Source organism: Macrobrachium rosenbergii, chromosome 27, assembly GCF_040412425.1.
Source record: "Macrobrachium rosenbergii isolate ZJJX-2024 chromosome 27, ASM4041242v1, whole genome shotgun sequence".
In the NCBI taxonomy this organism is placed as follows: domain Eukaryota; kingdom Metazoa; phylum Arthropoda; class Malacostraca; order Decapoda; family Palaemonidae; genus Macrobrachium; species Macrobrachium rosenbergii.
Window position 1 is genome coordinate 6,561,075 of NC_089767.1, and position 18,041 is coordinate 6,579,115.

Here is an 18,041-nt window from a genome sequence, read left to right on the forward strand (position 1 = left end):
GTTCGATTCTCCGACCGGCCAATGAAGAACTAGAGGAATTTATTTCTGGTGATAGAAATTCACTTCTCGCTATAATGTGGTTCGGATTCCACAATAAGCTGTAGGTCCCGCTGCTAGGTAACCAACTGGTTCTTAGCCACGTAAACTAAATCTAATCCTTCGGGCCAGCCCTAGGAGAGCTGTTAATCAGCTCAGTGGTCTGGTTAAACTAGGGTACACTTAACGAAGAACAAGGGACAAACGACAGACTTTTCTCTTGGCCGAACCGAACGTACCTTGACCTCCTCCTCCTCCTCCTAAACCTCCTTCCTTCCTTCCTTCCTTCCCGGGAACGTGTTCCCAACATCATCTGGCCAAGAGATTCTTAAAAACCCATCCGAATCAAAACTGCAAATATTGGACCATCAAATCTTTCCGAGAGTTCCTCGAGGGCGTGGCAAACATCACTTCACTTTTGGCAACGAAAAAACTAGAAAATTATCTGAGAGCCAATTCCTATCCCTTCTGAGTTACACACTGCATATATCGTCCTGACAGGGTTCGTATCGAACATTTTAAATTCACACAAATTTATCCAACGCGACAAAACGTACACAAAAACAAAACCTCAGTATCGCATAGAAAAAAATAGGATGATTTCCAACAAAATTACCTCATGAATGTTTCAACGGCAATGCTATAGACATAAATTAAAGGTAGGCATTCTACTTAATGGGGCACTGCGTCATCTAGCACAAACCCATCGGCAAGCTCTTAAACACGCCAAACCCGAGTACAATTACTTGACCGTATGGCTTTTTTGCCAAGGATGATTATAGCAGTCTAAACAACAATAATGGAAATTAAAAAAAACTGCATAGTTCGGATGTCTTTTTGGCATGCACCATTATTTTTTATAATGAGCCCCTTACAATATCAGCAAAATTAAGATGACACTGACGGTATATATATATATTCACATATTATATATATCCATATATAATTTTATATGTATATACACACGAGTATATATGAGACTGGGTGAAGTTCCTAACCGGTTTCGACTTTATTTCTAAATCATTAACGAAGGACCGATACAAAATGATGGAAATTCCAATGGGCTGAATGAGTTAGGAGGACAATACCGGTAACATACGAACCGTTGGCGACTAAAGCTTCACACCTGACAGGTGTCGGAGGGGGAGAGACGAAAAAACTCATTAGTGCTAGGGCTCTGTACTATGTTTACAAATGTGGTCATCCTTTTGCCATACACATCTACTGTCTTCCGTGAAATTTAAACATTTTCCAAAATTCTTTTGAAATTTTAGGACCAAATTTATACATGTCTTGACTGATATCCATAACTTTCTTTTATGAATCTAGACTCAATGATATTACTTTCCAGTGCATTTATTAAAGTAAACTATCTTTCTTGGCCCTGTCCAGCTGATTGTATGATTGTTCTTACTATAAAAATTCAACCTTTTACCCGGGCATATCCTTCCAGTTTCACCAATATATGTTATCACATGGCTTACATGGAATTTTATATACACACCCTTTAGTATTGTCAGACGATTTCTTTATAAGTACATGTTTCATTGCTTTACTGTTCTTAAATGCTACATTAACTCCAGAATTATTAAAAAGATCGTGGATATCTTTCATATTATTATTATATAGTGTACAAGCAAATTTTTTATATTGTAAGTTTCTTTTCTGTTCTGAGAAAGTCTTTTTTACCGCCTCTCAAGAAACTGAAACATCCTGACAATGCTTTAGACAGTGCAAAATGTGCAAGATATGCCCAAGTAAACGGTTGAATTTTGTCCATGTTACTGAGAAAAATCGTACACTCAACTGGGCAGGGGCAAGAAGGATAGCTTATTCTAACAATGCACAGGGAAGGAATATCATTGAGTCTCGTTTCACGAAAGAAAGTTATGGCCATAACATGAATATCAGTGAAGACATAAAAATTTGTAAAATGTTTAAATTTTATGGACGGTAGTAGATATGTATGGAAAAAGATTATCACATTGTTAAACATGGTACGGGACCCCAGCACTAATGAGTTTGCCGTCTCTCCCGCTTTGACATCTATCAGGTGTGGAGCTTTGGCCGCCAACGGTTTGTAAGTTGCTGGTATTGGCGCCCCCAGCTTATATAGCCTATTGAGATTTCTACCCTTATGTCTCAGTCCTTTGTTAATAACTTGGAAATGATGTCAAAATATAATATATATATATATATATATATATATATATATATATATATATATATATAAACTAATTATCTTAATATACGCACAAGGGCATACAGAAAATCTCTGATAAAGACAGACAGAGCAAAACAGGAACGGGGCGATAACGAAACTAAGTGATCCCAGATGCAGAGTGTAACCGTTCGTCGCCTTTGAATCAGCGTGTTGACCTCATACAGCACTGGGCAAAAAGATGAGCTAACTTAGATCTTGACCTCGCCCGGTGACCTCTCGCACACCACAACATTAACTCGACAACAACCGTTGAACGAATTGCAGAGACAATTAAACGTGAAACATTAACGGAAAAGGGAAGCCCTTCGGGACGAAACCTGGGAAAATTATACCAGATTTCGGCATCGAATCTATACCCATATATACGAAGGCTCTGGATTCTCTGGAAGGAGAGTCAGTTAGAGAAAAGGCATCAGGGCAGGGAGTGTGTGAGATGTGTGGAGAGGTGACAGTGATAGCTCGAAGAGACTTGTGAACTCCTATAAAATTTCGGAATGCCCATAGTAAGTGAAAATCTAAGCCCAAGAATTTTACAATGTGCCTTTTAAGATAAAGACTCGGTCACTACTACCCACAGAAAGGTGGAAAAAGCTACACAGCTTAAAGACTAAATAAATGTATTTAAGGGGAAACATGAATTTTCATTTGACCAAAATTTATAAAAGGAGAACTTGTGGAAATTTGGAAGATAGCCGACATCTGAGCACGATAAGTGAGGCTCCAACATAGTTAATTATCGAGCAACTTGTTCCTACGGAATTGAAAGCAAGCAGAACAAAAGACGGTTTATAAGAAGTGAATACCTTCCCCACCACATATAGGCCTATTTGTATGTATGTATGTATATATACATACATATATATATATATATATATATATATATATATATATATATATATATATATATATATATATATATATATATATATAATGTAAACACACACACGTCTGATAACTGATCATATGCCGACCACACAATTAACACACTGAAGCTAGGCTAAAGCAATTACGCGAACCCCTGACATTACACGGTGGATTATAAAAGCGAGAAAGAAAGTCCACCAAAAATTTAAATATAAAACCTCCCAACAGTCATATACATTTATCATCCAACAACGCTAACGTAAGGAGAAGCCATCAATAAGCTTGTCGTCAAAGGAGCTACGAAACTGCCCCACAAATAAACAACACAACACTACAGATGGTCTCATAGTCCCACAATGCGTACACTAAAGTCTGTAAGATTACGTATAGCTGACAAGCGAGGGTTTTCTTGCATACAGTAATATTTTCAGCACCCCACCCAGTGGCGTTCCTGAGGGGAGGGGCCTGTCTGAAATCACCCCCCGGGGCCCCAAAGTGAGGGGGGGGGCCAAAATGCGAAATTTAAGAAATAAAATACCCGAAATTTGCATTTACAAGTGCCTTTAAAATGATCCTACAATTGCTCATATTCTAAAAATTTCCCGAGGTGTTTCCAATATAATCAATAGTACTACTCATGATGATTCCTACTGCGATCATGAACGCAGTAGCCATGGAAGGAAATTACGCTGCTCATCTGGTGCTAACAACACTGCCTTTGCAACACAAGCAAAACATTAAAAAAAAAACACTGATGCCTGATCCCGCCACTCTAGAGAGAGAAAAAAAAAAGAGCAATCCACTTTCACCGTTCAACAAGCCGACTAGGCTAGGATTCCATTAACGTGTTTATAGCGTTTGCAGTATGAGTTTTCGTTACCTAAAGCTTAAAAAAGGGCAACTCTGTTTTGACTATGTGCAGTACAGTGGCGACTGCATTCTCAGCATCAGTAGGCTACGGTGGCTCCCTGTGCATTACGACGCTCCTTATGAACAAAATGAATTATTAATAATCTTGTTATTATATAGGGAGCTGCTTTCACTTTTTAAAGAAGGTGTCTCTAAGGGTGCACCATTTCTGTTTCCCCTTGACGCTTGTAGTATAGTAATAAAAAGCTAAGCAGGAACTACATAATTTAAGATGCAATAGAATATACAAGGGTGTTTAACACACACACACACACATATAGGCTATATATATACAATATATGTCTGCGTGTTGTATGTGTTTGATGCGAGTGGTTCAGAGCTAATATTCGGAACATGACGTGGTAAAATAAGCGCCACAGGAGCTAAGAGGGGAGGAACGTTAAAATTATGATTTTTGTTTGTAGGTAGATACAAACGGTGTTGAATGTCCTTGCAGCGGAAAAGAAATAAAATGCTCTCATTAATACTCAATGTACGTTACCCTCGTTTTCCGTGCGCGGATAAATGATTTAATGCTGTGAGCATGCACTGTACAGTAGCCTATGCCTATACTACAGGCTGGTGCAATGAAAACAATATGCATTATGTAAACTAGAATAGTTTTGACTACACACATCGACTGTTGTAGCCCATCTTGTAGCCATGGTATTGCTAGTCCTGATTATAATGACAGAATATAGAGAGTAGGCCTATATATATATAAAACAAATGAAGCTAGCGTGTTGATGGGTGTCTTGTGTCACATTTCATAAATATATAAATATATCAAAGTAGGCCTATATATATATATATATATATATATATATATATATATATATATATATAAAAACAAATGAAGCTAGCGTACTGGTGGGTAACTTGTGTTGCATTTCATACATATATCAAAAATGACTGAAAACGTAAAATAAATATGTGCTGTATAAGCAAGGTAATGACGATCACTAGTGGGTAAGCTTTGTAAGGATAGGCATACGCTACGTTAAGCCTTGGTGAAATCTGGTTAGGTCTAGGTTCTGTTTGTAAGCAAACTAAAAGATAACTATCCTGTATTTTTGGGTTGGTCGCTTGTACGTGTGTGTTTGGAAAAAGTGCTGTTTTGTGGATCGTGGTAAACTGGGAATACCTTAAGAGTTGCCCATTTCTCAAACAAAACGGCTACTAAACAAAAGAGACGTGTTTTGGTGTAAAAATCAACATATATTGCCGCAGTTTTAGATTTACACCTGATAATATCACCTGTTTCTTATCATTTGTATAAAGTATACCTGAATGGTACCTTCCAATCCTCCCATCCCGTTATATCAGCGATGCTCTTCCATGTGATACTGACCATTGTTATATCTTCGTAGGTGTGCAGTTCCGGGTCATATAGCCTAGCCACTCTTGTGGCCGCACAAATTCAGTTATTTTTTCAGTCTCCAAGACTGAAAAATTATGCTTTCTCCTAAGCATTTTCCTATGAGCTAACCCCACGTGTGTAGCAACAATGAGGTAGACGCTGGGATGGAGTGCCTCCACAGACGCGTCAGTTACCATGCGGTTAAGATTTCAATCGCTACACGGAGCGATTGACACTTACCACAAAAGCAGCCGAGCCAGTGGAAACGAGAGTGTACATCTTCATAATATGTTCTATTTTTGCCGTAAACGCAATCGCAACCGCAAGGGCGTTAAGAGAAGTCTACCCTAACCAGCAAAACCCCCCGAAGACCTCTGCCTCCAATTTACGCCACACTAGACCTATACTGCCCTAAAATGGAAGACTGTAGTATCTGCAAAAATACAAAACTGAGAAAAATGGTAGATACTCCCTTGCCTTACTACTGATTTTGCAGATACTTAAAATGGGACCCCCTAAATAAAGCACTGAAGAATCATTCTGAAACTGCAGTAACTTGTGTATAAGTTTTTCACGAACCTAACAGGTGGCACATCTCTCAATTTCGAAAGTTTTGCAGATACTGCAGTTTTCCATTTTAGGGCAGAATAGTCTTCAAGTTTATAAGCATTAAGAGATGACGATTTAACGGCTGGAAGTAATCTAGCTGGATCACTGTAGAATCAAGTCAGCTCATCACATTGCATAGATAATGCATTCACTATGACGATTGACACTCAAGGTAGCTTGGGGCGCTACATATATCTCGAGCCTTTTAAACAGTCATTGTTTTCTACGTGAAGATCTATAGGCCAAGCCCACTACCCTTTATCACATATAAATAAAATCCCACCTAACCACACACTCTCGAAAAACACTGAATTATTGAGTCAGTTTTTCTTACAAAGCCCCTGTAATCTTACAGTCGATAAATACCCAAATGGTTAAAAATAAAAAGTAACAATGTTGGGTACTTATCACACTGCGTGCAAAACCTTCATTCTTCATTATATGGTAACATTCCCTAGAAACGCCTGTAAGAGTTTTCCAAAAAGTGAAACATCATTACCTTTGATCTCGGCATTCGGAGAACAGGGCTTGTTGGAAACTGCTGAGCGCTTCAGAAACTAACGCAATGGGCAATAATTTGTTCCATGAAAACTGTGAGATCAGTTCATCGACAGAGAGAGAGAGAGAGAGAGAGAATGTGTATTTTTTACCTAGAGAAACAGAAAGTCTGCTTCTGCGCTCTTTTGAACCATCGTAACAAAAGTTAGCTAATTATTAAGAGCAATATTTGATTACCGTCGGCAGACTGCCAAAAAAAAAAAAAAAAAAAAAGTCTTCCCCCGCTTCGCCCCAGGATTTTTCAGGCTAGCATGAGAAGCCAGGAACTTTGGGGGAAAAAATGGGACTAAGCTAAATACAATATGCGAGAATAACATACCAAGAAACCAACAATCCTGTTCTCAAATGATAGACTATGAACAAATAATATTGCTCCGTGTCATCATAATTAAAATATAAAATCGTTTACAAGGACCAAAGCATTAAAAAGAGCCTGACAAAAGAAGTAACCTGCCACATATAGTAACCCGTCATGCCCACATGGCGACGAGGCCTCTTGGCTGTTTGAGGACCAAACAAAAGATGTTTGATCGCAAATATGCAACACAGGACCTCTGGCTTCCTGGTGCCATTCTGAAAGTCAGGGCGCTGCGTCTTTGGGCAACTGACAATATTGCAGAGCGAATGCGAATTGGACGCGCCGTCAGCATAGAAACCCCTTACAACACTCCCTGGCCCCCACCCCCAACCACGGGGTGAACAGTTTGGCCGCATCAACACAGAATATGAGCATACCTGAAAATAAAACAAATAATGGCCATGGATCCCATTTTACACATTAAACCTGATTTGTATATATTACATACTCCACAGGCAACCAGTTTAGGGGAATCAGGTCACACACAAATAACAGCCTGCTCTACAAAAATGCGCAACAGCTTTAAACTTAACGGATGACAACAGCAGAACAACGAATTCGTTATAATGTGCATGATCCACAACAACGGACTGACACCCGAAAAAAAATCTTGCATGAAAAGCACACGCCCCAAGCAATACAGAAGAACTGCGGGCTGCAAGACTTAAAATGAGGCGTACAGTAGGTCCCTTGAATTCAAAAGGTTAAGTAGTTTCACCCGCGACACTTAGACTGAGCACCATGGCAATCGCAGGCCAGCGACAAAACTCTCCGGCTTCTTGCCAACGCAAATCCTGAATAAACGCTACTCAAAGAAATGAGCTTGGGGGAGGGGGGGGGGAGATGGGATCTTTCCTATATAGTGACCCCCAGGGATTTTCGGGGGTCGTTATCTAGGACTACTATTTCTTGGGCGTCATTATCTTTATGTTACTTCGTCATTTTTTTGTGTTTTTAACGGTAATCCCAAACGGCCTTGTACTAAACACGCCGCAGAGGTGGATGCATACCGGGTTAAAACCCTTGGGGGTCATTATCTACGAAAAATGCAAAAAGATGTTTCCAAGGACATTCAACGAAAAAAAAATCCAACATTATTTTTTTTTTTCAATATACACAGATCGGCGGGATTAGCAGTTCCGTATACTTATCAGTTACAAATCAAAAGTTGAAATAGAGTGCGTCTAGTTCTAGACTGCTAGAATATATAACAATTACAAATAACATAACGAATACTGAATGGGTGAAAAGAACACATTCTAGGCCTAATCACGAAATGTGGCGTTCAAAAACAAATTTTAATAAAGACGGATTTCGCTAAAAGAGGTAATGATTCACAAGACTAGACGACTGTCACAGTTTCCATAGGTTAATGGGTTAATTACCTACTTATTTAATGATATAGATTCAGCATTTAATAACCAACGCAGCCAAACTGATAATGATCAAATCCCAGCGGGATACGGGGTTACGGCCATCCTTATTACGATTTACTAAATAATTAAGCAAGAACTGAATATAAAATGTTCCGACTGAGTACGATACGTAAAAAATCAAACGTGTAAAAGACCTCTCATGGAAATAGCCTACTCCACAGATATCATAAATAAACGTCGTCTGCGGAACAATTAGTGATTAATGGCGCCAAGACGCAACAAAGATATCGGAAGACGCGCCTTGGAATGCAGAGCACACACACTATTCAATAGGTTGCCCCAAAGAACCAAAATGATGTGAAAACGAAGTAGACCTTCAAGAGGAGGAGAAAGATCAATTCCAAAACAGGATACAATACTTAAGAAAACTATAAACTGACTAATAAGTGGGACGGGGAGGAAGGACGAACAGGGGCCATCGTGCGAAGGGCCTCCAAAAATAAACAAGTGTGAAGTAATATGTAAAAGATACTGCTGTGACCTTTGACATTCGCTCTTAAGAGAATTAAACCTTTATTTCTAAGTAACGGGGCCTTGCATGTGACATATAGTGGGCTAACCTTGAACAGTTAATAAACAACTAAAATTGGTAATGCATTTTCCCTTTTTACGCAAACGCCCAGCCTGAAGGGAAAAAAGAATTAACACAAATATGCCATGCAAACCCACGAAGGAAACCAAACCCGCCCCGTGGAAAATGCTGATGATATGATTCAAGAAAAAAAGGCCTCCCACTTTGGTATTTTGGAATATTAAGCAACACAAACGGGATTTCCATGATAGTCGATTTCCATATAAAAATTGAGAGAGCTTTGTGGTATGACTAAGTTGGCCAAGGAGAGGACTTAAAAAAAAAAAAAGCAGCGGCCGAAATAGCGTCAGCAGATGGAACAACATTAACCCCTCTACTCTGAGGTGGATTTGTTCAAACTGCCAAAATAATTTTGGCTTCATTTAACATCAGTGAAACAAAATACGTACTAACTTGAAATAATGATGGCTTAAAAATTTCCCATACGACAGGCTATGGATCTGATATGTCTGCTCTTGACGAAGTATTCAGTAACACTGATGCATAACAACTGAAGCATATCAATTAGGAACTTCAAAGCACGTCATTTCTAAGAAAAAAATCAAATGCACACCCCGGCTTTACACCTTGTAATTGCTACGAACATCATCCCGCACCACCCCTGGGACAACAGATAGCGTCAGCTGGGCTCCGGTGAGCACTAAAAGAGCGGGAAGACCCAGACCTACTTGGATGAGAAAGGGGGGGGGAGGGGAGGGGACGAAGGAGTGGAGATATGCAGAGGATGAAGTACACGAAAGACTTGAGTGGCGGAATTTCAAAAGCCGCCTTTGAGTCACACGGTACTGGAGGTGGTGATGGTAGTGTTATTGAGAAACTGCTTATCGACGCTTTCAAAACATTCATACGAAACAATGATCGGCCTTCCCGCAGTTTTTCATAAACTCCTTCTTCGTGCCATGTTTGAAATTCATTGCATCTGTAAAATTTCCGTTCAATTTACGGTATCGGTACCAAAGAGAATTAAATGTGGAGCGACGTTCCTATATTTCTACTAGTACTATCAAGTAGTGAACGTCTAACAATTCCAGTTTTTTTTTTTTAACCTATTTCTGTTATTATTTTATTTCAGACCCTAATTTGCTCCAGTACTCCGCAACAATTAGCCCCTCTTCTAGTCTGGCCTTTAAGGAATACACAAAACGTAACTTTTCCCTTAGTTTAATTCTTGCTCACCCACATTTTCATTTGTTTCTTTCCTACTAGATGTCTGGGGTGCCATCAATGTTATAAAAGTTTAAAGTTTTCCGCTACCGTCTACGATTATTGGTGAGAATACACTAATAGACCTAATCTAATAAAGCGAGCTGCAACACTCTTCTCTTCAGGTGGATGGGACTCTGCTGAACGAGTTGAAGCTCTTAACTATTTTTAGTGTGACTTTTGACTCACATCTTACTTTTGAGAAACATCTACGGAAAGAGTCGGCAACCTGTTTTAGGTCATTTGTCTTTCCCTTACTAGAATTCTGTTCTCCAGTGTGGTTGTCTGGTTCTGCCATAGCTTATCTCTTTTGGATAAAGTTGTTCGTGGTGGTAGGTCTCTGTTTCCTAATATTAGCAGTTATGACTTGAACCATCGACGGTTGGTCTTTTGTTTATCAGTTTTTCGTAGTTGTATTTTAACAAAGAACTTTCACATTCACAACTGATCCCTGATACCCTTTTTTCCTCCCGAGAGCTACCTGCTTGCTAAAATGATTCACAGTTTTTACTTTCGGTATATTATCCCTACCTGTATCTGCCACTGGTTTCACTTATTATTCAATGTTTCTTGTACTAACAAGATATTTTGTCACCCGTTATAGTTACTCTTTGCCTTAACAGCTTCATTAATTGGAATGTTTCTATTCAAAGGCCATTACCAAATAAAATCGTTCGTTGTGAACGAACAAATCACCATTAGCCTATACTCTTAAAATCTCATGCTCTCACGCAACCCTTTCTTGAAAATTATAGCGTTACTAATATATATATATATATATATATATATATATATATATATATATATATATATATATATATATATATATATATATATCCTATATGTGTGTGTGTTATATATATATATGTGTGTGTGTGTGTGTATATATATCAAGGAACCTTAATTTATTCTGTAAATTAATGACTTACTATTGTACTTAATTTCAAAGTGACTTCATTCATGCCTTCTACTGTCTCTGGCTTAACGACCAACGATTCCCAGTTTAACATTCTTAACTCTGATTGCTAGTCCTATAAATTCAACGATATTTTTTAACGAGATTTTGGGGATTGGTTAGCTTTTTTTTTTATTCTTGATTCATCTTCGTACTTCTGGCAAGACCTATGTCGATGTGCAGACCCTGGCAAAGTATATGCTTTGTCTATTTTGAATGTACGATCCTTGAACCTGCGGTCTTTCCCATGTGCATGAAAGTTCTCCAGTACATTAGTCCGGCTTACGTCCAATTTCTGGCGTCTGAAATTGCCATTACGAGGTATCTGTCTTAGATACGGTAACACGTATACACATATTTACCTTTACGAATTCCTATATTCCAGCTTATCTGTGGTGAGCATTTTATGATGTAATACGGGTACACGGCGCTGGATACGTATCCATTTGTACTAAACCTACAAACACGTCTAACGTTCATAAACGTGACTCTTGTTACTAAACCGTCAGGGTTTTAAACATTCATATTGCTTTCTCCCACCACACACACACACACACACACACACACACACACACACACACACACAACAAAAATATATATATATATATATATATATATATATATATATATATATATATATATATATATATATATATATATATATATATATCCCACGATATGTTTATATAAACACAGTATATATATGTATATGTATATAATATAATATATGTATATACATATATATATATCTTCAGCCTTATTTTCATACCACCTGCCCACATTAACGTTTTGAGACCTAATCAGGAATAAGTTGCCAATCAGGAATAAGTTGCAAACATCCTGGTTGTAGTACCAGTGCTCCAATCACCCTTGTCTAAGAAACTAGGCCTAATCCAGTCATACTTGAAACGCTACCAATGCACAGATCAGGGAGGTTTAAAATCATAATGCAGGCTGTCTAAGCCTTAACAATGAGCAACCTACAATCCGCAGAAACATGGCAGCCAGGCATTGAAATACGGAACAAAAGGTAAATAGCAGCCTCAAGAAATATTCAAGTTACTAATTTACCGAGAGATTAAAAAGAACACGCAACCGCCGTGACAATAACAAAAGCAATTACATCCCGAGGATTTTAGAACTGTCGAATCCATTCAGGTATGAAGAACGTAAATGCTACTGTTAGCCAAACTTTTCGACACGAGAAAATTGCTATACCAGATGCGCTGCTAATCACTGAGGCATGATTAAAAATATACTTCGTGTTTTTGCCGGACAAGGAAAGAAAAATCCTTCCCTATCCGACCACTGATTTCGAAGATCTATCCTAAAAACTGTGGACGCCATTCAAATCGAAATCCGGGAGACGAGCAAAAAAACCACAGAGCATCACCAGAACTGATGAACTGAAACGAGCCCCACCCATCAAAAAAAAAAAAAGTTACAAATGGAGGAGGATTCATTGTAACTGCTGAAACAATGAAGTCACCTCTTTTCCAGATACACAAACAATGAAAAGACAGTCAAAGCTATGAAACACGAATATAAACACTGGAAAAGGTCACAAAATGCTAAAAATTTAGCCTGTTCACAAAGAATAATAACATAGGCCTTCTTGGAACACTCGACGAATCGCTCACTCGGCGTTTTATGTTACATGTACGCCAAGCGACATAACAGATAACAAGAACGTTAACAAGCCCTTACTACGAAAAAAAAAACATAAATCGATAAATATTGGGTCGCTAGGCCTAAGCGCTCATCACTGGGGGCAACCATTTGCCATTCACCAAATAGGAAACTAAAAATGTTAGGATTAGATTGGGTCAGTATCTGAATTAAATAACTTTCTACTGAAATCTGGTCTCTACTCTACGACCCCACACTGGCCTACTCCAGCGGCTGGCTACCTGATAAAAGTGAAAGGGGTCCCTTGCAAGTTGTGTGTCGGGAACCTGATAAATGCTTAATATTAAGACGATTCTTAATATTATCAAGAGAGGGCATCAGGAATAGTATGAGGCTAAGCCCGAATGAGTTTTTGATGACCTGTCCCTATGTGCTTTCACACTTCCTTTGTTCCTTCTCTGCCTCATCAAAGTTCATAGACGGAGGAAACTTATTTTGTGCAACCAAAGGACACAAGTCATATTTTTTTATTATTATTATTTCCATATCAGCTCACGAGGAGTTATAAAAAAAAAGGTCTCTTATGATCTTGATCTCGCAATGTGATCTAGTGTGTCAGGAAGGAAGGACGGACACACACACTCTCTCTCTCTCTCTCTCTCTCTCTCTCTCTCTCTCTCTCTCTCTCTCTCTCTCTCTCCTTCGACACCAATCGCAATTTTTTATTATTATTTCCATATCAGTTCCCCAGGAGTGATAAATAAAAAGGTCAGTGATGATCTGGCAATGTGATCTAGAGAGTCAGGAAGGAAGGACACACACACATACTCACTCACTCACTCTCTCTCTCTCTCTCTCTCTCCTCCGGTCATCAGAAACTTGCCTGACAACACCCTAAGGAGACCCCAATCGTAATTCCTTCCTTATTTCCATATCAGTTCCCGAGGAGTTATACAAAAATGGGTCTGTGATGATTCTCGCAATGTGATCTAGAGAGTAAGGAAGGACACACTCACTCTCTCCCTCTCTCTCTCTCTCTCTCTCTCTCTCTCTCTCTCTCTCTCTCTCTCTCTCTCTCTCCGGTCATCAGAAACTTGCCTGACAACTTCACGACAGCAAGTGTCACCACAGAAACTTCGGGTCACCACAGTCTGGCATATTTCTTGAAAACGTCATGAACGAAAAACACGAGCAAAAAAACTATCTTGTTTTCCTGCAAAACTCCGATGTTGACATCCAGCAAGTTTGACGTCTCCCCCACCACCACCACCCTCACCCACCCAAAACACCGCCCCTCCCCTTTCAACCATCGCTCCTACTCAAGAGAGAGAGAGAGAGAGAGAGAGAGAGACGTTTAGTAAACAAACGCTTAATACTGCACAAACACTGGGGGAAAAGTTCTCTAAAGTTGATACTTACCACAAACAGCAGGTTGAAAATGAAGAGAAGATATTTTATACATTTCATCCCCGTGTCCAAAGCCATAGCAGCACCTTTTGTTACGCTTCCGCACAGACCTTGCGTGAACACTGGTCGAGACTCGACTGAAGCATCAAAAAATAAAATGAGCGACACAGGAGTGCGGCGGAACAATACGCAGGTAAATGAATATCTTTCGTTGCTGGTACGTTTCTGCGTTCACCAACTCTCATCAAATGCCTTAAAAACGGTTCGTGGGATCTTTTTCAACTATACTGGATGAAGATATGTGGTTTTGGCGAGTTTCGGCGTTGTTGACCTCCTGCGGAACTAGTTTCTCGCGCGGAGGCATAGGATCTGACGGAATCTGCTGCAGACAGGTACTTCAAGCCTCAAGGAAGGTTACAATGATGATGGCATCCATGCCCGTCGCAGCAACGGTTCTCCGTTATCTCCTGCATTTTTACAACTTGCATTCTTGATTGGAAATCCTATGTCTTGCCTTAGCTGACAAACGTTCATCGTAACATAACAAACCTTATCTGCAAGATTTGTTTGCCGTGTTAAACATGCAACTTGATCTAGTTAAACCAAGTTTAAAACATGTGTAAAAACTGCGATAATAGTGAATGTTCATCATAAATAACTGCGTAGATGCACGTAATATACCATGAAAAGCTTATATTTTGCTTTAATGCCTATTCAACTGAAACAAACGAAGGTACAAAATAATCTTTTCCAGGTGTATTCACGTAGACTTCCAACGGTTTCATCGTTCAATTTTCCCCTCAAATTTCCTTTAAACAACGCTTGAAAAGCAACGCCATGTAAAGTATGAAATAACAATAATATCTACGTCGTTCAAAATGCCTTTAGTAGATATATAATCAAGTGAAACCCACAAGACTGCGACGTACCGGTCACGCTCAAGAAAGAACCGGCATACATAGGCCTACTTTTTGCACGTGAAGATATGGATGGGTCCTGGTTAAGATAATACCAGATGCATGAGTTACGTAGTAGAATACTGTTGCAACTACAGTGTGTAACCTCTGCATTTTTGTGATAAGACAGTTTGGTGTGTTTTTGTCTTCAAAATTCGAAGACATTTATAGAAAATATTAAATAGAAATACAAAAGCAGTAGCGTTACCTACTGGAATTACTATTATTGTTATTGATGATTGTAGGGGGACAAGACCCATTAAGTGAAATTTGTGTTCCTATTTTCTTGTTGTTAGACACGCAGTTTTACGTATGATCAGCTTACAAAATATTGCTCTTCTAATTTAGCTTCTGCTATCATCTCTGAAGACGGTAGACAATATTCTGTAAACTGTCCTTATGTAAAGAAAAAAAATGCGTCTAGCAATAAGAAACTAGGAGCCCAAATTTCACTGAATGGCCCCTTTTCTTATTTTTATCTGGAAATTGTATGTTCGTCGAAATGTTATCATTATATTATTATGGTTCGAAACAAGGAGAGAATTCAGAATTTGTTTAAGAACTCTCATTTATCTTAACTTTCACTCTCGAGTTAATCTTACGTCTGTATTCAGCGTTTTAAGTGTTTCATTCTGCGACTTAAATTTTCATTATTTGGGATGGAATTCGCATAGTTAGCCACCTGGGTTTTCATTTAGTACAGTTATTGAGTTGAACTGAATTGAATATAGAATTTAGGCTAAAGGCCAAACACTGGGGCCCACGAGGTCATTCAACGCTGAAACGGAGATCGACGATAAAAGTTTTGAAAGGTGTAACAAGAGGAAAACCTCGCAGTTGCACTATGAATCAGTTGTTATTGGGATAGGGTGGAAAGGAGGTACAGTAAAAGTAACGAAAGGGGGTTGCAGCTAGGGGTCGGAGGCACGCTGCAAAGAGTTTAAGTAATGCCTACAGTGCACTGCAAGAGGTGCACTGGTGGCACTGGCCCCCAACGGGGATTTAGTACAGTTATCAATTTTCATTTGGTATTCACTCAACTTTCTTGATCCTCCTGGTGATGGCACAAAGAGCAGCGCAGATTCGCACCATCGGCTAAATGAGTAGACGTGTTCAGAGACGAACGGATGTTGCTGGGCAAGAGTCACGAGATCCTCCCCGTTCTCCCGAAAAGAAGCAACTTCACTGCAATAGAATAGGTGTAGAATTTAGGCCAAAGGCGCCAAGCGCTGAGACCTATGAGGCTATTCAGCGCTGAAAGGGGAAACTAAGAGTAAAAAAGGTTTGAAAATTGTAACAGGAGGAAAACCTCAAAGCAGTTGCATTATGAATCAATTGTTAGGAGAGGGTGGAAAGTAATGGAAGAGATTGTGAACGGAGGTACAGTAAAATTAATGAAAAGAGTTGCAGTTAGGGGCCGAAGGGACGCTTCAGAGACACTTAAGTAATGCCTACAGTGCACCGCATCAGGTGTACTGAAGACACTACCCACCTGCGGGGAACTGCATTGTAATGAAGGGAAGTTGAACACATATCGAATGCTGGCCTTCCTTAGTGCCCTTTTGTAAACGCCCCACCTTGGGGGGCAGTGCTGCCAGTGCACCTCATACGGTGCAATGTAGGCGTTACTTAAGGTTCTTTGCAGCGCGCCTTCGGCTCCTAGCTGCAACCCCTTGCGTTCCATTTACCGTACCTCCTTTCATATTCTCTTTCTTCCATCTTACTTTCCACCCTCTCCTAATAACAACTGATTCATAGTGCATCTGATAGGTTTTCCTCCTGTTACACCTTTCAAACCTTTTACTGTCAATTTCCGTTACAGCGCTGAATGACCTCATAGGCCCAGTGCCTGGCCTTTGGCCTAAATTCTATATTTAATTCCCTTGTAAACGCAGACTTAACCGAAGGACAGCCGGCAAAGTCAACCGTGCAACAGCCCCGAGAGAATGAAATGTTTTGGAACACAGAATTTACAGTTCGCAGCGACCATTAAGCTCGTAATTGAAAGAGCAAATTATGTCGTCCCAATTATGCAAATGTGGCTTTTCCAAATATTGCGATACAAATAGTGTGAGGATTATAATAAGCTGCGAATATATAAACAACAAATAAAAGTATAAATTATTTTGAAAGAGCTCGCTTCGCGCCTGAAGATCTCAGGCGTGGCTTCGGCAAAAAGAGATCTGGCGACTGATTTGGTCTGTTCATGCAATCTGGGGTTGCAACGACGCTGTCATGAACTTCTGTGTGCGTGCATTTATGCACAAATATCTGAACAGCTGTCCATTCAGCAACGAAGATGAAACGCGTCTCTATCTGCCGAGAGCAACCAGATTCTCTGGACAGCAGAAACACCAATATGCAGTAAATGTTTTGCCTCGCTGTCGAACTTCTCCAAAGTTCCAGAGGTCCTTCTTGATTCCTCGCACCGTTGGACTGTGGAACAGCCTCCCTTCAGAGGATGTCGTGCAAATAGAACTTCAGAAGTTCAAGCGGAAATGCAATGCATTGCTACCCTAGTACTATTTTTCTTGTATTTTGATACATTTTTATCTATTTATCTATTTATTAATTCATTTTTTCTTTTTTATTAAGTGGTATTCCTGCTTTCTGTATTTCCCTTCACCTCTTCTTACTTCTTAATGAACACCATATTCTTTGGAAGCTTGAATTTCAAGTCAGTGGCCCCTTTGGTGGGCTTGTTTCAAAGAATAGGTTTCACCTACTGAATAATAATAATAATAATAATAATAATAATAATAATAATAATAATAATAATAATAATAATAATAATAAAATATGACAGAAAGTCATGAAAAAACGGAAGACTGGGGTTGCCAGCAACGATAGAGGTGTTTTAAAGAACGACAACCCACACTGCTGCAAAAGTCAACGTACGGAGCGTGACTGTCGAAATTTTTCGAACTGTGAAAACATAAAGCAGT

At 39.3% G+C, this 18,041-nt stretch overlaps 1 protein-coding gene across 1 annotated transcript in view; it reads right to left on the reverse strand.

Annotated features, from left to right (window-relative positions):
* The window catches only part of LOC136853383 (CD63 antigen-like), a 579,498-nt gene extending 565,196 nt beyond the window's left edge, over positions 1-14,302 (reverse strand). The window contains exon 1 of the mRNA XM_067128829.1: positions 14,153-14,302. Within this exon, the coding sequence (XP_066984930.1) occupies positions 14,153-14,218 (66 nt within the window). The 5' untranslated portion in view covers positions 14,219-14,302. The remainder of the gene's footprint in view (positions 1-14,152) is intronic.
* Positions 14,303-18,041: the final 3,739 nt, after the last annotated feature.